At 41.3% G+C, this 20,427-nt stretch overlaps 2 protein-coding genes across 2 annotated transcripts in view; both read right to left on the bottom strand.

The window, feature by feature from the left end:
- The window catches only part of UNC13C (unc-13 homolog C), an 829,386-nt gene extending 825,735 nt beyond the window's left edge, over positions 1-3,651 (bottom strand). Inside the window, exon 1 of the mRNA XM_040342717.1 lies at positions 643-3,651. Coding sequence (XP_040198651.1) covers positions 643-3,637 — 2,995 coding nt within the window. The 5' untranslated portion in view covers positions 3,638-3,651. The remainder of the gene's footprint in view (positions 1-642) is intronic.
- Positions 3,644-20,427, bottom strand: part of LOC120931361 (protein unc-13 homolog B-like) — a 292,922-nt gene continuing 276,138 nt past the window's right edge. The window contains exons 8-9 of the mRNA XM_040342718.1: positions 9,116-9,143; positions 3,644-3,820 (exon numbers count right to left, since the gene is read on the bottom strand). Coding sequence (XP_040198652.1) covers positions 9,126-9,143 — 18 coding nt within the window. The 3' untranslated portion in view covers positions 3,644-3,820; positions 9,116-9,125. The remainder of the gene's footprint in view (positions 3,821-9,115; positions 9,144-20,427) is intronic.

Raw genomic sequence — 20,427 nt, 5'->3', positions numbered from 1 at the left:
AAGCCTTTTGAGGATCGTTTCCAAAGTTACACACAGACTGAACAGCAGTTAAGTCGGAGTATCTCTTTTGAGGATCTGGCCCGTGATTTCTAATTGGTTACTGTGGGACTTAGACATCAGTGCTCTCTATTATATAAAGCCTTCAACAGAAAACTTTTACAAGTAGCTTTTGATTAGCAATGATATTCTGGCCACCAAACATCATATACTCCAACCTATTACAAATATAATGGCCTCACAGATCATGGATTTTCCCAATTACTATTGTATCCTGCTCACCCTGCACAGTGCTATTATTAGCTTTTAAGATGCAATGAGATGTTGACTGGAATTTAACTAGTATATTTAGTGTTAAAAAAGAGGCTGATCGACAGAATGTTTTAAAATAAATGGACACCCTAGAATGATTTTGGAAATGTTAGTTTGTTAGAAAATCACTAGTACATAGTAAATGCCAGGTGTTATAATTATAGGCTAAATATTATTTTCTAATAAACTTGCAGCTATGAATATTTATTATAAATATAAAACTAGCAGTGAATTTACTGTAATACTTAACGGTATACAATCTTTAAGTTTACTACACAGCTACTAGACTCAAAATATACAACCAACACACATTTCAAAATAATTTTAGAGTACCTCCTGCAAGGATCCGTTCTTCAAGGTCGGCCATTTCTTTCTTGTATGCTTTCATTGCAGCCTCCTTAAAGCTGGGGCGAATATGTTTCTTCTTTGGGACTTCAACAACTTTTTCTGGTACATTTTTGTTTTCATAGTCATTCTCTGTCATGTCATAAACTATTTCACATTCGGGTTCTAAAACATCCTCAGAGACCAAGTCGTCATATGGGGTATCATATCCATCCATTTGTAGACTTGCAAACTCTGCATCATATGAACTGTTTTCATATTCTTGATAATCTTGAATCTGCTCGAAATTCTCATTTGTATTAGTTCGGTTTTCAAGTTTGGCAAGAACCTGTTCCATCACCTCTACATAATCACCTCCATTTTCATTACCAGCTGCTGACTCACTGTGATCAATATCATCCTCAGCTTTGTAATAGTAAGGTTCTGTATAGACATCAGAATCAAGAGTTGTGCTGGATTCATTAGCTGTAGACTGTGATAAAGTTCTAAATCTGCCCATAAATGAAGAACCACTTTCATCATAACCACTTAAACTCTGAGTGCTTTTATTCCAAACAACCTCCAAAGCTGATTTGGCCCGCTGAAGAGTAGAGCCAAACTTAGGAAAGCTGAACGTCTTATCTGTGAGATCAATGCTTAGTCGACTGTGCCAGGATTTTGGTGGAGCATCCTCTGAATCATCGCTTTGCAACTCACTCTGGCTACGATACATCATTGGCATTCTTGATTGGTTCTGGTAAATTTCATTGGCATTTGTTTCACTATAGGAATCATATTCACTAGTCCATTGACTTTGTACTGCAGTACATATCTCTGGGCAAGATGGAGAATTGCTATCAAGTGTGTAGTTGTAGTTTTCCGTGTTATATGGAAGATCTGTACTTTGGCACTTTTCATAATTGTTTGCATAAATTTCCATCTGTTGTTCTGAGGGGCAGTTAACATTATAGCCAAAGGCATGCTGTGTTGATGTGTCAAGACCAGAATCGGTTCCTTGTTCTAAATGGTGCCATTCCTTCCAAGGAGACAAATCACCATGGAGTGAAAGTTGAGAATCACTGTAGTGACTACGGTCTCCAGAAGCACAAAGTATTCCATTGCTTACGCCACTGTCAACAGTTTCAGTATTCTCTATTTCATTTTCTTCATGGTAAGGCTCTGCATCATTACCAAAAGCTTGCTCTTGTGAGCTTGCATACCAGGTTGATGAACTGTCTTCGGGTCTTCTTTGCCATAGTTCCCTATCAGAAGAGGACAACAGAGAACTGCCATTGGTTCTTGTAAAATACTGGTTTTCTGAAAAGTCTTCAGAGTAGGATTGACATAACTTTGAAAAATCTGATTCAGAACGGCTTAGTTTGGGCGTAGAAAAATCAGTTTGTGAATGCCACAAAGGAGTTGAATCACTGTAATATACTTTGCTTTTTTCTAAACTATCAGATACTGGAGACTGAAAATTAAGATCCCCATAGTCATCTTTGCTTTTATAAGTGACATCAGCTGTTCTGTGAGGTTTTTTATTGTGAGATGATTGGCCACTCTTTTTGCTCCCAGAGGACTTCATCTGACTTTCTGATTTGGAGATCATTGCATAACTATTCCTGTTGATATCAGGTTCAACTTCCTTGTCACTGTCTTCCTGACATTCCCATTCATCATGGTTAATCTTTGGCTCCATGGCAGAAAATTTCATATCCATGCTTTCATAAGTCTGAGAAGAAGGTAGCACTTTTTCTTTTTTACCTTTCAAATCATGTGAAAGAATATCTGTAGAAATTCCTATTCCAGTTCCTTTTAGTTTATAACATTTTTTTAAAACTAAATCTCTATCCTGTTGTGTACCAAAATAAACAAGAATTGGTCGAGGCTTTGCATTGGGACAGTCTCTTTGATGTCCTATTCTGTGTGCAAGTTCAATTTTCATGCTGTTTTGCGCATCTGCAAATCCCATTTTCTCAACTAAAATTCTATAAACAACATTTTCACTAATTTCCCCTTTCTCTTCAGGCACATTTAAAAATCTAAGACTGACTTTACTACTGTGGTGACCTAACTGTTTAATATAGTCATGGATATCTCGAGTTTCCCTTCTTGACTGTACAAATCCTGTTCTCAGCTGTTCAATTTCACTTTGTACAACCTCAACACTACTAGAAATTTCATCAATTGATTGCTTTAGAGAATTCACATGTCCTCTTAATTCTGAAAGCTCAGTTTCAATTTGACTTATACCTTGCAATTCTTTGAAGATCATTTCCATGACATCATGGGTTTGACTTATGCACCCTGTTGAACTAAAGCTGGGCTCGAGCGTACTGCTTTTCTGCTGACGAACTGTTCTGTCTAAAGACTTGCTCCGCAACCCCCATGTTCTTTTCCATGTGCTTACTTCTGAATCTGAGGAAACACATTCTTGACTTTTCTTCCATTTTCTAAATTTGCGTAGGGCACCCATTTTTAAACTATGTAAGGTACGTTCCCCATCAGAACTTCCATCAGATGGAGCTAAACTGCTCATACTTTTCCTGTTTCGCCTGACTGGCATGGTGTGAGATGTGTATAACTTGGTTGTACTGCCAGCCCTTGTTTCACTTAGAGATTCAGAATATGAGCTATCAAGAGAAGATACTTCTTGAAATGCATCCTCGTTATTATTGCCAACTAGAATAGCATTCTTTTGCAGCCCATTGGCAATTGCTACCCGGTAACTGAAGGTTGGAGAAAGTGAAAATTCTTTCTTTACAATATCTCCTTCAGTTGATAAATTGCAAGAAGAAGAGCACTTGGCACTTTTTTTGACTGTGCTTTTTATGGTAGTTGAGATGTTGGGATTTTTGTATAGGCCAAATTGGGAAATATCCTGTTCCTTTTTGCTCGGACTCTCTTTCTTTTTAGTAGGATTCCCCAATTTCTTTGTAAACATTCCTTTGCAAAGCTTATATATATAAGAGAAAATCAGGCTCTTCAAAAGGGCAGAAACCATCAGGGGAACTTTATATTAACCTATATTTGCGAAAAAATGTAACATTGGCTCCTGAGAAAGGTTTGTACATCCACGGCATGCACAGCTGTAGCACAAAAATTGTGCGTGTTACAAAGAGTGTCCTGTGGAAAGACCACAAAGTCTGCAGGCTGGCACTCCACTTCTCATGACTCCTGGATGTTTCTACAATGAAGGGAATTATAGTATCATTGCTGAGTAATTAGAGCATAGAAATACTAAATAATGATGGCAGAATGCAAACACAGCATGCAACATGTTTTGGGTGATGCAGTAAGGTCAAAAACACATATGTTTAACTGTTTTCGGCATGCATAATATCATTAAATGATGCACTTAATTCTATTAAGGTATGAGTCACAAAACATGAATTTTAAGGGCCCCAACTTCAGCCATTTTTTTTTTATGGAGTGGGTAAGGGTCAAAAAATGTATGTCAACTTGTCATTGCTGTCTGTGTCCACATTTCTTCCGAATATTTCTTCTTACTATTAACAGGTGTCAATCAGAACAAGAATGTGGGGACAGATCCAACATGACTACCTGTTTGATGGGTATCAAGCAGAAGAGGGAAAAATTCCCAAATTACTGTTTATTTAAAGATTGTTAGACAGAATAGGTAATCTGATAATCACCCCTCACTTCCTGCCTTTTTGGTAGGTGTCAGACAGACCAATGATTAAGCTAAAATCTCCTTAAAGCTATTTGCTGGGTGTCAGACAGAAAGTAAATGTAATGAATACCTTTACTTTTTGTCTAGCTTTAGACAGAACAGGAAGTATAGGGACATCACCAAATGGGGGATTTATAGTAAAGTGGTGGAGATTTTTGTCTGAATTCAGACCTGGATCAAAAGACACAAAGGGCTACTGTGCAAGTCTTTCTGTAGCCAACCCAGAGCTGTGTAAACTGGCTCCACTGAGAGCCAGACACAGTCTCCCGACATGCAAGTTGGATGCAGAGAAACCTGCATCCAATTTGCAATATTGTGAACCCAGTCTTAGAGTCCTGGCTGGGATCTTGTTGCTGTCTGTTTTCCCCTGAGGGAAATTTGCCCAGATGTCAGACGGCACAGGAAGAGAAGATACATTTCTTTTGAGGGGACACATGCAATATTTTAGCTGGATTTGGGCAGTAATGCTGTTTGCATTAAGAGTGATCTTTTTTCATAATGCAATGATGTTTGATTAAATCTTTAAACATTCTAAGGTAGGACAACATGCAATTATTCTGCAGTTACATATATTGGCATTTAAGAAGAGTTCAAACAAAAGGTAATTATGTTGTAAAAAGAAGTCACTGCATACCACTTTAGTATAGCACATTAGGCAAATTTAAATTTCCCTTGACATCACTGACTTAGGCAGGCCAGAGACAGTGCAAATCTATTTCCTGTAACCACGTGTTGTAGGAAAAAAATTCAAATGATTCCTCCATCAACCCAGGCAGTGCTGACAGGGGAATCCTCCCTGTGGAGTAGTTGTCTTCTCCCGGTGGGGGTAGGCGGTGGAAGCCAGTGCTTATCACCAGCGGTTATTCCAAGTGTGTGTACGCGGCATTACACTAGCTGTGAGGTCAAACCTGCACCCCCTCTCCTCCAGCCATGGCTTCTTTCCCCAGACAAGCAATGGCATGCAGGGGTGGGGATATCAGCCTCTGCATTTCTCTTGTTGCTTGTCCATGGAAAGTGCAGAGGCAAGCTGCTACATAGCTGCATTCGTCTTCTTACTAGCTATTGTCAGATCAGTGCCAGCAAGAGAGGAAAGGGTGCTGGTTGGCCCTCATGGCTAGATTTAGGAGGCACCTAGCAACATTGGACAAAGTACATCATAAAATAAATGTGGGTAAGTATAGTAAGTATTACCTATTTAAAATATGTTTAGCATGGGGAGGACTAGTAGGGCTAACTATCATTTAGGCATTTCTATTTATGGAGGACAGACAAAAACAAAAAAGCCCAGACTTTGGAAAACAGAAGCAATGAAATGGTGTGAATGAAAATATGAAAAATATACAAAATAATAAAAGAGCTGTCAAGAAGGTACATGAAGTCTATTTGGAAAGCTCATGCTCCCATCACAGTTTTTTTTCTTATATATTTTGAACACACTTATATTAATGTTAGGCTTTCCAATTTTAGCTCACAAATACCTTGCTTAATCTCATCGTACCAGGTAATACTTTGAGATCTTTTGACAGGAGTGATTTCTGGCAAAAGTGGTTATTTTTTTAATCAAGTTTTGCAACCTGAAGAAAACTGTGCTGTGTACTGTGCAGAAGTTTCCCTATCTCTGCTCCTTGCAGGCAGAGTCATAGGGTGCTCAGGTCACAATTGTTCAAACCCTAAGGCATGTTGCCATATACGTTCATTTTAGGGCACAGGTAAACTAGCTGTTGCCTAGTGTGCTACCGGGATGCTAGAGTGGAGTGAGAAATTGCAATCCTAAATTTAAGGGTTATGTAATAGCATTCTAAATATATATTTTTTTTAAATCTGCATATTTACAGCATTAAAGTATTCTTAATTCTTAATTGCAGATCTTATTCGAATTTACTTTCTTGAAGTCAGATATGGACAAGATGATTACTGGTTGGCTGTTTAGGGATACTACACTTACATTGTTGTTTAAACTGTGTGATAACTTGACTCAAGATCACTTTACTATGGAATCTGTGAATGAAAGACTACAGGGCAGATCCACAGAGAGAGTACACCGGCGTATCTACTGATACGCCGGCGTACTTTCAAATTTCCCGCGTCGTATCGTTGTTTTGAATCCTCAAAACAAGATACGACGGCATCTGGGTTAGATCCGACAGGCGTACGTCTTCGTACGCCTTCGGATCTAAGATGCAATTCTTCGGCGTCCGCTGGATGGCGTTCCGTTCGTTTTCCGCGTTGAGTATGCAAATTAGCCATTTTCGACGATCCACGAACGTAAGAGCGGCCGGCGCATTCCTTTACGTCGTCTCTAGTTGGCTTTTTTCGGCGTATAGTTAAAGCTGCTATTTCGTGGCGTACTCAATGTTAAGTATGGCCGTCGTTCCCGCGTATAATTTAATTTTTTTTTTTGCGTAAGTCGTTCGTGAATCGGGATGGACGCAATTTACATCCAGGTCAAAACCAATGACGTCCTTGCGACGTCATTTAGCGCAATGCACGGCGGGAAATTTAGGGACGGCGCATGCGCAGTTCGTTCGGCCCGGGAACGCGCTTCATTTAAATGAAACACGCCCCCCTACTCGCCGTTTTGAATTAGGCGCCATTACGCCGCAAGAGATATACTACGCCACCGTAACTTAAGGCACAAATTCTTTCTGGATTCGAAGCATCAAAAAGTAAGTTACATCGGCGTAGCGTATCTCCCATACGCTGCGCCCATGCAATTCTACGTGGATCTGCCCCTACAAGTCTAATCTACCACCTTTCAGAGGGATCTGTAGATCTTAATAGAGCACAAGTGCAGTGATATCACCACACCCCCAAAGCTGTAGGTCTGTACATCCGTACCTGTACCTCCATACAGACCTGGGGCAAGAGGAAGAATCTGCAGCTGCCTGTGCATTGCACCTATGATTAATGGTTTACAGTTGCAATATACTGCAGGTCTAAGTGGAAAAATGGACTTTACCTTTATAATACCAAGCTGTCCAGCAAACAAAAAAGTTAAAAACATTTACGTTTAAAAATGTTATCCACAAAAACATTCAACTTTTTAAATTCTGTTAGCTGTTATTAGGTTTTAATTTGTTAGGTCACTTATGGAAAGTTAGTTTAAATTTGCTAGTCCTTCACTAGATTCAGTTTGGGTTGACAATGCTACTGTCTAATGGTAGTTACGTTACTGGTCCATAAATACAGTGGAGGAGTGAGTGTAGTCATCCTAAAACAGGAAGTATGTTACTGGCAGGATTAACAAGTGAAAATAAAAGAAAAAAGCCTACAAAAAGAGAACAGATGCAACCACCAGACCTAAGGATTGGTAAGCTGCAATATAATACATTTCAGTTTTCTTAAATTTAGAAATGCTTTAAAGTATATGCCGGGGTTCTCCAAACTTTGCAACCAAAGGGACAGTGTCTTGTCCTTCAGACTTTAGGGGAAGGGGAGGGGGGTCGGACTGCGGCCATTGGGAGTAGAAAAGGTCATAATAGCAGTGGAAAAAAAACAATGCCCATGATTGGTGTGAGTGGGAGGAATTGTGCCCCATCATTAGTGTCATTGAGAGGAATTGTGTCCCTTTGTTGGTGTCAGTGAGGGGAATTGTGAGGATAGCAATCACATGAAGCCATTTAGTATCACATAGTTTTTTGGATCCTTTTTAAATCATAATAACAGAAATAACCCAAATGGCCCTGATCAAAAGTTTGTGGTTGGCCTTGGTACAGACACAGAAGGTGGCACACACAGGTTAAAGTGGCATTTTTTTGTTCAAGTGTCGTTAAATTGTGCTCCTTAAAAACAACCACACTGTCTTTTTGGAGAGCAGCCTGTAGTCAGTATTAATGCCAAAATTTCACAATTTCTGCCAGGGTATGCAAACTTTTGAGCACAATTGTGGATCTACTATAAGATGACCTCAATGTACCAATATTAATCATAGGCATTAAGACTGGGTAGACTTTGTTTGCTGATTTTAAGTATTCATTTTGTAGACAACCCTATAAATTGTAATCTGTAAAGCCTCGTACACACGATCAGTCCATTCGATGAGAACGGTCTGATGGTCTGTTGTCATCAGTTAACCGATGAAGCTGACTGATGGTCCGTCACGCCTACACGCGGTGACGTAAAACACAACTACGTGCTGAAAAAAATGAAGTTCAATGCTTCCAAGCATGCGTCTACCAAGTCATATGCAAGAATTAAAAAACTGAATTTTTGCTTGCACATGGTTCACTACATTCAACTTCCACACAATCAGTGCCGCCAGCTGTAGCCAGCAGTGTTCACAGTTCGCCCTGCGTTCTATGAACTGATTTAGGGGTGCCTTTAACTTTATATTGACACCCGCAACGGTTCGCAGAGAGCTGTGTGAACTGCCTGCAAGTCAGATGCAATACTGGAACCCGCAAAGGAATCACTGTGGTTCACACATCGCACCAGTGTGAGCCTGATTGTCAAAGCTTAATTGGACAAGCTGAAGTTATTGTGATTGGTTACTATGTACAGATGCACCAGATTATGTGTGCTCCAGGTCTAGTAAATCTCCCACAATGTGTCAACAGTTTGCAGAAAAATTGTTTTAGATACAGGAGTATCAAATGAGCAGTGGGGTAGTGCGAAACATTAACAGAATTGAAGGAGCCTGAGCTTTACAAATAGACATTCAGTCCCACAACACATGTTCAAAATAAAACCTGGAGAAAAAAAAATACACATGTACATACAAATATAAATGTGCTCTGTGTAACAAATACACAAAGCAAAACTAAGGAAAGAGGAGAGATATATACATACATGTGTAATTCTATCCAAAACTGTCCACCTGAAAGTCAAATGATAGCAGCGTTAAGCAAAAATCTCTACCCCAATGGAGCTTTAAACACAATTGATTTAGGGGACATACAGAAAAACAATGGAATAATGATCAGCCTTTGTCCAATGAGGTAATGGATTTAGGATGTGTAATGCACTGCTACCATGACAGTGATCTATTTTGCTTGTCCATAGGGATCTTTAATCCAGACATCCGGATCTGGATGTGTCTGCTGCTTCTTATTAATAATTCTATGCAATACACATGTATTACTTCACAGAGTGCCACTCTCTTGAGTCATTGTAAGCAGTAAAATTAATATAAAATCCCAGACCAGAATTCACATTGGTAATTTATTAAGAATGGTTTATATTTAAGGCACAGTGAAATAGATATCTAGAAATATTTCTCATCAATAACATTATGTTGAAAAGATTACGCTTAAATTATTCTGGATAAAAGATCACAAACTACTTGGGTTCCTGGCATGTGGCTTTTGAGCTTTATACAGCTCTCTGCTTCCTTTGATGTTGTTCACAGCATCTTCTGCTTCTTTTTACTTCTCTTAAAGTGCAACTCTGGGCACTGGCAAGAAATGCCATTATAGCGAGGCCTCCTCACACTACAAGGGTTAAAGTAGCATTTCAGGCGAAAGCTAACTACTCTTAAAAATGCTCCTTCCCCTCTTCAAACACCTACACTGACTAAGCTGTGTAAGATGTATATACTTACCTATTCCCAGCCAGCTCCAGTCCATTCACATGATCCAGCTCCCCTATGTCAGCCAGCAGTGGATGCAGGGGAGAAGAAGGAGCGCCAACAACGGATGAGCAATAGGAGACTATGGTTGATGATACCACTTTGCAGATGTTGTCAAGCTTTTTCACTGTCTGTCTACAGCTACTGCAGGCTGACACGAGGGATTACATGCCCGAACCAGAGTGGGCTGAAAATATGTGAGCTAAAACACCTTTCTTACATAGCTTAATCAGCATAGGTTTTAGGAGAGGGAAAGGAGCATGTTGAAAGGAAAATGTCACCTTTGGTAAGATGTAACATGTTACACAGTAAGATCTTACCAAAGAGCATCTGCCTGTGCCCCCCGCATCCCCCGCTGTGACAGTGGGCAAGGGATCTGTTGCTTTACAATTTAAAAAGAATGTGACCATGCAAGGCTCCACCCATACAGCCGCATCATTTGACATCTGTGAATGAATGAACTCCAACTACTGTCTGCCACCACGGCAGACAGCTTGTAGTTCTTCAGAAACTGTGAAGAACTACAAGATCATTGATTTTTATGCTCTCCAGTAACCTTCTGCCTATACGGAAGGTACAAGCGGACAGCAACATTGAGAGTCTGCAGGAGCCTGATATTGCATCCACAATCTGCTGATCAGGAGAGTAGCGTTTGGGCAGAAAAAATGCTGAATGCACCTAAATGAGTGCAGACATGTCTAAAAGTCGAGGTGGGGGGCAGCGTTTGTAAGGCCTTTTTTTCCTCCCCTAGATGCCTTTGATCAAGAGGAGAAAAAAGCAGCTTAGAAAATTTGCCTAAAGTCACGCTTTGCAAAAGTGTTTAGGTGCGTTTAGAGCTTGAGCATTCATTCATTCCAATAGCCAGAATAAATTATAATTTAGGACAATGAAATGAATAAATGCCCAAACGATTGACTCAGCTAAACACTTTTTCAAAGCATGACTTTAGGTGTGTTTTTAAGCTGCTTTTTTCTCCCCTTGATCAAAGGCCTCATGAGACCTTACAAAGGCTGCCCCCGACCTTGACTCATGGATACTAACCTTTAAGGATACTCATCTTGCTCTGTCTCAGTTGGTACATTTGTCAGTTAAGCTATCAGCAGCAACCATTGAGGAGTTCTGTCAAGGTGAGAAGCAATGGGTTGGGTGGGGTCAGAGTTTTGCATAGACACTGTCACTGTGCCCCGATTAGGCAAGGTGATGGTGTCTTTTTAATTAAAGGTTTGGGACTTATGTTATCATGGTTCATTGCAAGATGTAGTAACAGTGAGGGCTGTATTCCCTTTAACTTGTTTTTTATACCAGTCCAAAATAATAGACTGGCAATCTGACTTCTATTTCTAGTACACATATATCAAGTGTTTGCTGGGCTGCCATCTAGATGAATCCACCATCATATCACATTTGAAGAAGAAATGCCTGAACTCAGCCACTGAACAAGCCAAAGTAACTTTTCCCACAGACAATGAGGCAATCAATATTGTGTACAACTCAACTACTGTAAAACAAGACAAACAGCATGTGTCACTAGACTCAGAAGTACAATACTGTTTGATTTAATAAAGACAAGTGCGTCTACAAAAAAGATATGTCGAAGCTTTTGGGAGAAAGGCAATGTGAATAGATAAAGGATAGATAGAAATACTCAATTTCATCTGCATGTTAAATGGGAGGCCTGCCTTAAGCTGGTCACACATGACAATTTTCAGTCAATATCAGCCACTTTTAATCCACAAGTACAAATGCAAGTAATCGCCAGAACTAAGCAATCTACCACCCAATAATTTGATTGACTACCAGAAATCAGCCAACTGTGTAGCTTGGCCAGCACATGAACAGTTTCAATTGAAGGATCATGTTAAAATGAAATTTATGGCAGTTTTTGTCAAAAGCATCTGGCACTGCCTCAGCTCTTTAGTTTCCTTCTCCTTGCAGTTTGTTAAAAGCACTTTTTTATTTCTTCATTTGCTTTGGAATTTTGACAACAAAAAAATTGAATCAAAAGTTTGAATCTATCAAATTGTCACATGATTGGCCATCTTAGAGGCTACCAAAATGAAGATGTACTTCGAACCAACTCACACTATAAACTTAAATCTATAGTAAACCCAAAAACAAAAATGTATTATTACCGTTTACCAATTATTAGATGTCCCCTTTAGGCTGTTTGCTTTATTTTCACCTGGTGATCCAGCCATTAAATGTTCAACTTCCTTTAACAGATCAAGCTATCCAGACAAAGTAGCAGATAGAGGGTTGAGACAGACCATTTAACACTGACAGGGGTGCTTAAAATGGTCAGCTTTTCCTGTATTCTTTCCTGTGTGATTTCCTGTATAATGTGTTAGCTCGAGTTCAGCTTCAATTTATTAATTGAGCCCATATGAATCTGCTAGTCTAAGGCCCCATACTCACGAGCAAACATGTCTGCTGAAACTGGCCCGCAGGCCAGTTTCAGCAGACATGTTTGGTCGTGTGTGGGCGCGAGCGGGCCGAATTCCAGCAAACATTTGCCCGCCGGGCCTTTTCCCAGCGGGCAAATATTCCTGGACTTGTTTTAAAACAGCCCGCTGGAATTCAGCCCGCTCGGACATGTACGGTCGTCAGTACAGACCTACCGTACATGTCCAGGCGCCCGCCGTCCCTCGCATGCGTCGAATGACTTCGACGCATGCGTGGAAGCATTTTAAAGGCGGGCCGCCCACGTCGCCGCGTCATTGTCGCGGCGACACCGCGTCATCGACGCGGCGACACCGCGGACACGCCCCGCGTATTGTTTACGCGCGGACTTCTGTACGATGGTGTGTACAACCATCGTACAGAAGCCCTCTGGCAGACATGTATGGTGAAAACGGTCCGACGGACCGCTTTCACCATACATGTTTGTCCGTGTGTACCCGGCCTAACACTTTCCTCTCCCAGACTGACAATGCTGCTGTCCAAAGATGTCTCTTTTACTACTTCATCCAGCATGTAGATACCTTAAAATTAAGGATGAGCGAACAGTTTGGCCCGAGCATGAGTTTGGGCCGAACATTGACTGTCTCCTAACAACCAAATTATGGGGTCATTCGACCGTTTGTTCGGTCCGCCAAACAACCACAATGCACTGCACCACTGCACGGTGCATTGAAAGCCCTGATTGGATGAAGCAATGAAAGCTTCGCCCAATCAGAGCACAGAGCACTGTCAGAGCCATGATTCTATGCTGTCATGATGACTGTATCCAATCATGGCTCATTGCTCTTACTCCCGCCCCACACTATAAAATAATTCTTTCCTTATCGGCCATTTGTAGTGTGGTAGTGACATGGAGAGAGAGATAACAGGGCTCTGTTCAGTGCTATTAGACAGTGTGCTATAGTGTTCCATTCGGGTTCTACTGTCAGTGTAGAATATCAGTTTAGTGTGCATCTAGGGATAGTTCCGTGTGAGTGTAGTGTTACCATTCATCTTTACATTAGTGTGAATGTAGGTATAGTTCAGTCATTGTGAGTGTAGTGCGATCATTCATCTTTACATTAGTTTGAATGTAGGGATAGTACAGTCAGTGTGAGTGACCGTTTAACACAGTATATTTTATTGTGTTACTGCAAGTTTAATGCCATATAGTTCTGTGCGTTACTGCAAGTTTACCGCCATATAGTTCTGTGCATTACTGCAAGTTTAACGCTGTATATTTCATTGCATTAGTGCAAGTTTAACGCCGTATATTTCATTGTGTTAGTGCAAGTTTAACGCCGTATATTTCATTGCATTACTGCAAGTTTACGGCCATATAGTTCTGTGTGCTACTGCAAGTTTAATGCTGTATATTTCATTGTGTTACTGCAAGTTTAATGCCATACAGTTATGTGTGTTACTACAAGTTTAACGCTGTATATTTCATTGTGTTAGTGCAAGTTTAACGCCATATAGTTCTGTGTGTTACTGCACGTTTGACGCATGTATATTGCAGTATTTTATAGTGTATCCGTGAAGTGTGTCTGTGTAGAGAATACTAAAATGAAAGTGCACCAAACACCCCTTTCCATTGATTCAAGTGCATCCATGTACACATTTACACATATTTATTACTTTTTGTTAATAAGCACCCCCTACTCCCCCCATCATGTCTGGGAGGACAGAAAGGAGAGGCAGACATTACCATAGCACTGTAAGGGGGCCAGCAACGTATGTGTCCACAGGCAAAGGTGTATGTGGTCAGTCCTCAGCCAGGGCATCATTTCCTCTGTTTAGTGATGTTGCCTGTGCTATCCTGCCACAGCATGCAGAGGAAGTGGTGGACTGACTTACTAAACTGTCCTCATCCTCTGTCACCAAATCTGAGACTGGTGTGCAGTCCCCTGCAGCTGCCAGAATGACAAAAATTGCCTCCTTGTCCACAGCTATTCCTGCCATTGCCCAGCATCAGGCATGGAGGAGTCAGCGGAGCTATTTGAACACAGTGTCAGCCCCTTGTGCCTTGATGATGCACAGCCATTACTCAATTTAGATGTTGGTTCTGACTCTGAGGTTGAGAAAGGCAGAACGTGAGCCTACAGAGAGAGAGGAAAACACTGGTACACAAATTGGCAGTCATGTTTCCCCAGATGCAGCGTATTGTCTCCAGTGGTAATGAGGATGGAGGAGTTGATGATGAGGTCACTGACTCAACTTGGGTGGCGGATAGAGCAGAGGAGGAAAGTGAGGGTGAGGCACAACCCCAATGAGGCAGCCATCATGGAAGAGTAGAGAGCAGCCACCCTATTCCTTCACATTGTAGAGCTGTTATCTCCCAACGCACTTCCCACAGCTCAGCTGTCTGGGCTTTTTTAGTACATGTGCAGCAGATTACACTGTTGCTTTTGTCTCAAGTGCATCAAGCATGGCAAAAACACCATTCATTTGGGTACCACATGGTTGACAAGGAATTTAACCTCCCACCACTCAGGCTGTGGGCAAGAGCACCTAAAAGCCACACAAAAGGGGCACAAATCTGTCCCTCCTCCTTACTCACCTCAATCTGTCCCTGCTATACCTCATAACCTCTCAACAGCCTCCACTGACAGGGATGATAGTATAGCGCAGGGTTTCCCAGGTCCTTGCAGCACATCTGCCAGCAGCACACTACCAGCTGTAGACTATATCCGGCAACTTTTTCTGCCCCATCTGCTGCAGCGTAAAAAAATACAGTCCCTGTCAAACAGGTGTGGAAAATGTGTTCTTTGTGTGTTAATTGTGCCCATGAAACCTGCAACAAAATGTTTTTTCCAGATGAAATCAACACCCACAACACTAGGCAGCCTGGAAGTCCTGCAGAGATTCCACATGCCAAAAACACTTAATCCGCGACATCTGCATCAGGGGCTTCATAGCTACTGGTAATCCAGGACTGATTTATTTTGATAAAAGTCAGACGATTCAGGGAATCTATGGACAGACGCATTCTATGATCAGTAGCACTGAATGCCAGTTCGGAAAGCATGCTGGATGCAGGGCAGGCAAGCAGTTTAATAGCATACTGGGCAAGTTCTGGCCAGTGGTCTATTGTCGACTGGCAATCTCTCCATCTCTGTTTTTCGCCCCTAGATAATCATCTACCATGTGATGCAGACACTGCCGATGGGATGTGGAAGCTGTCAGCCCTGGGCTATGAGGACAAAATAAATTCAGAAATGCATCACTTAGGCGGCTGCCTTCTCCACCGCTCCTCTCTTGACCAACAGAAGCATTAAAACTACTTTTTTCATGACACTGTAACCTACCAAAGATGGGAAAATTGTTCGATAAACTCCTCTTTAAAGCGTCCTCAAGAGATTTTATCTTATGCATGCTCTGTGGGGATGGGATGAGTTCTAAGACTTTCCCCTTATAACGGTCGTCACGGAGGGTTGCCAACTAATAGTGGTCCTTTCTATTTACACCATGTATTCTTGGGTCCTTGCAGGCTTTAAAGGAGCCCATGCATCACAAATTTGTGGAGGCATGAGAAGCCGACTTCTCAGGGTCACTGAGGATTACAGTATCTGGACCTGCCGCCTCTTAGCCACGTACTACTCCCAAGGGTTCTGGGGATGGAAAACCATTGCTTACTGTTTGACATATGTCTTCAACTGCTTCAATGTTTCCAAAACTGCCAAAAACTGACAGAATCCTCCTCCTGGTGTCTGCATAAAGTGGTCTTTGAGAGGAAAGGAAGTCCTCCTCTTCATTCCACTGCTATGCCTCGCGTGCCCTGTCCATAATACCACACAGTCTTCTCCAGCAGGAACACAACAGGGATTGTTTCACTGATGCATGAATTATCACGGCTCACCATTCTTGTGTCCTCCTCAAATCGTGACAGTAGAGTGTATGCATCCTTTATGAGCAGCCACTGGCGTGGGGAAAAATTTGAACCTGTGGTTGTGCCATATTCAACCACGGTACTCATTAATGGCCCTCTGCTGCATGTGCAGCCGCTGCAGCATTGTCGAGTTCCACCTGGTGGGCATGTCACAAATCAGACGGTTTACGGGCAGGTGGAATTCCTGGTGAATTTCAGCCAATTGAGCACTGGCTGTGTATGATCTCCTAAAATGGCTACAGACTCTTCTGGCCTGCTTTAGTAGATCTTCCAAACCATGGGTACCTATTTAGGAAATGCTGCACCACCAAATTGAGGACATATGCCAGGCATGGCACGTGTCAACTTTCCCTGTCTAAGGGCAGACAGGAGGTTTGTGCCCTTATCACACACCACCATTCCTGTCTCCAGCTGGCATGGCGTGAACCACTTTTGGGCCTGTGCCTGAAGAGCTGCAATAATCTCTGCTCCGGTGTGGTTCCTGTCCCCTAGACACACCAGCTGAAGCACTGCATGGCACCTTTTAGCCTGACTCATTGAATAGCCCTTTGAATGCTCAGGGAGTACTTGAGGTTCATAGGACAATTCAGCAGGGGAGGGAAAGGAGGAGGGGGAGGAGAGGGAGGAGGGTTGGAGCTGACAAATCTCACATAATCACCAGCTATAAAGAGACAGGGGGCACAACAAGCTGCAGCACTGAGCCCTGTCCTGCATCCTTCCGAGTTGCAAGCAGAGTTACCCAGTGTGCTGTGAACAAAATATATCGTCCCTGCCCATGCTTGCTGGACCACGTGTCAGCAGTAACGTGGACTTTGCAGCTGACTGCCTTGCCCAACGATGTCACAACATTGCCGTCCACGTGATGGTAGAAAGCTGGAATGGCCTTATGTGAAAAGAAATAGCGACTGGGAACCTGTCATTGTGGTACAGCACATTCTGCAAAATCACAGAAGGGGGCAGAATCCACCAGGTGGAAAGGCAGAAGTTGTAGAGCCAGCAGCTTTGACAAGCTTGCATTTAGACGCTGGGCATGTACTGTCAAACTATTTTTCCCCACCTTGTTGACAGGTGCATATCATTGCAATTTTTGACAGCAAGGCTAATTCTTGCTTTCATTAAGAGTACCTATATAGGGTTATGATGTAAAGGAGCCACCGACACCCAAAGAACAATCTTTCTGCACCAGTTACAGAAGTATAAATCCAAAGTCTGTGGTAGAGACACCAGAATTTATGCAAAAAATCTCAAATCTTGTTTCCAGTGCACTACTTTGTGGCCTCATCATACAGACTGGCGCCACAAGACGTTGCTTACAAAATAAAGCTTGCAGGGAAATTCATTTTTTTGGCTTTATAAATGCAATTATTGCTGCAGCAGCTTCTATACAAAGCACAGATGTGCCACTTTACAAGTGGACTAAGGGGACACTCAATGCACTAGATTGAAAGGAATTTTTAATTTTTATACTTTAATTTTAAGCATCAATAAATCACTGCTCATTTAAAAATGACATTTTTTTACAAAATGTATTTCATTGATACATGTCGCCCAGGGAAGTACCCGGATCCCCATAACCATTGTATGCACAATTACTTGCATATAAGCCTTCAAAATGGGCACTTTTGATTTTTCACATTTAGGTCTCATAGACTTCAATGGGGTTCGTTATTTGATTTCAAACTTTCTGATGTTTAAAAGTTCTGATGCAAGCCAACCATCCCTACTTAGGATAAGAAGATAGGTACTGACCAGATCACCAGGTGAAATAAAAGAAAAAAAGCCCAGCAAAGAAAACAAATGCAGCCCTTATCATCTAAAGCAGCATTTCTCAACATTTTCAACACAGTGTAACCCTTGAAATAACTTTCTGGTCTTGAGAACCCCTGCTAAAAGTTACTAATTCTACAACTAATGATACAATAGTGTAGTGGTTGATTGAAAGAATGCTCCTTACACTTGTAGACATTGGGAAGAATAATCCCCCCAGATAGCTAAAAAGATCAACGGTGCCAGTGGGAACTTATCTTAGAGGCAGAAACTGCTCATTGCTCAAGGAACCCCTATGAACCTCTGGAGGAACCCTAGGGTTCCATGGAACTTTGGTTGAGAAACCCTGATCTAGAGATTGGTAAGCTACAATATATGACATCTTTGATTTTTGGTTTATTACTGCTTTAAATAGTTCATAAAGCACCTGTGTGAATGTGAGACGTATTACATGTTTTTTACACTGGGTGTCAAGGAGAGCGTATGTGTGTCAGAAGTGAATGCAAAGTATTCCCATATAGTATTCATGTGTAGGAAACACAGGGCTGAATTTACCATTAGGCACCATAGGCTTCTGTCTATAGGCATTTAGATGAAAAGAGGCATTTTTTTGCTATACGAGTATTGGCCATTTTATATTTATAATCAGCAGAAATTGTCATGTCAAATAAGGTTTTCTAGTCAGACTAGGACCAGGAACACAAAAAAGCATATTGGGTGGGATGACTCAAGCAGATGAGTTTTATATATGGCACCAAAATCTGTGTGCCTATAGGCAATCTAGGGTTGATGAAGTATAATGTATACCATAATATTGACAATTACTTATCTGTCTGTACTAAATAAGTAAATTACATCTGTCTCTGTTATTCTTCAGGTACATTTGCCCTGTTTAACTCAAGTGTATTTACTATTGGAAATACTACTAATATTTCACAGTACTCATTGATTGCTTTTTCACGTTTACTCTTACAGCAATATCTGATTCTATGTCTATGGTTTAGGAATAATGTATGCTTGTAGTCTAGACTCTAAGATTTTGAAAGTCTCTTAACAAAATGTGACTCAGTCTTGCTCAGTCGTATTGACAACACTGAGTGGTTTGTTGATATTATGCACTCAATAGTCCTGTCAATGAGATGTTGTTGGTCAATTGAGAATATAGAATTAGTTGGTCAGTAAGGTGGAGAATGAACTTTGAAAAAAGTCCTTTTTTATTCATCTTGTCAGAGGCATATATCCACTTACGAGACTGTCAGGTCTACTAAAAGCAGAGTGATCTATGATTACTTGTTCAAAAATGATTTACTATACTCACTTTATGAAAAGTAGATAATGCTATGGGATCCCTATGGCTTGCAACTCAAATTCAACATGAAATAATGATTGGATGCAATAGCAGCGAACTACAATACAAAGAACCTCAAACTTGGTTTACACCATATCTATGGATGGTATGTGACTTCTACCCATACCCAAGAAAAATACCGGGGCAGCCATGGCTGAACGCCTTTTAAAAGTGATAGGTGTCTGGCTATTGTATGGGTCCTCTGGAAGTAGTGGGCAGATCAGGTAAGCATGAATAAAGTCAGAACCGGTCTGTGTACTTCCTCCAAGTTAACTGAAACCAGTGGGTCCATATAAAATCCAGGCAACAAAGCTAGGGTCAGCAGTAGCAGACCCCAATTTTTTTTTATTGCAGATTCTCTTTTAAATGAATCAGCATAACTCTTAAGAGCACCTGTCATTCATGTAATGGGGAAGCATTTATTGCCCATTGAGGCAAAGTTGTGTTTTGCCGGATGGGGACTGTTTTGCCTACCACTGAAACAATGAAAATAAGCAAAATATTGAGGTCATGGTAGTAAAATATGATTCCCCCCCCCAGCTTCTAGATGACTGCTACATTGTTTATGTAAGCTAAGCTAAGCTGCATGTAACCAAATAGAGCAGCAATCACTTCTCATGTTCTGGAAGATTGCTGGAATTCCCTTTTTTTTTCTGATGGGTTAACTCAGAGAGAAGGGATGGCACAGACACATTAACGCCTGCGAGTCATATTACATCAGGCAAATCCAATCTGTATTCTTGGCTAACTGAATACAGATGAGCATGGGAAGATTGGATTTTCAGATCAAAAGAAGTCAAAGAAGCACATTAATTTTTAAGCAGACCAATGGCATGACAGCAATGCATTCAGCCAGCCAGGAATCCCACTTTAAATAATGGTCACATCCAGCAGTGGACTCAGGTGTTTAGATTCTTGTGCAACCAAACATATGATTAGCATTAGCATCTTGCTGCCGGCCAAAATTCAATTAACCCACTGCATGCCATGGCTTAAAAAAACAATTCTAAAAATGCTGCTTTTCTGTATTAAGTTTTACTAGAAAAATCAAAGATCACAAAACGATTTAAGCCTTATGCACCTCCGGTCAC

The sequence above is a fragment of the Rana temporaria genome, chromosome 3 (assembly GCF_905171775.1).
Source record: "Rana temporaria chromosome 3, aRanTem1.1, whole genome shotgun sequence".
In the NCBI taxonomy this organism is placed as follows: domain Eukaryota; kingdom Metazoa; phylum Chordata; class Amphibia; order Anura; family Ranidae; genus Rana; species Rana temporaria.
This window is presented reverse-complemented; position numbering and strand designations above follow the sequence as displayed.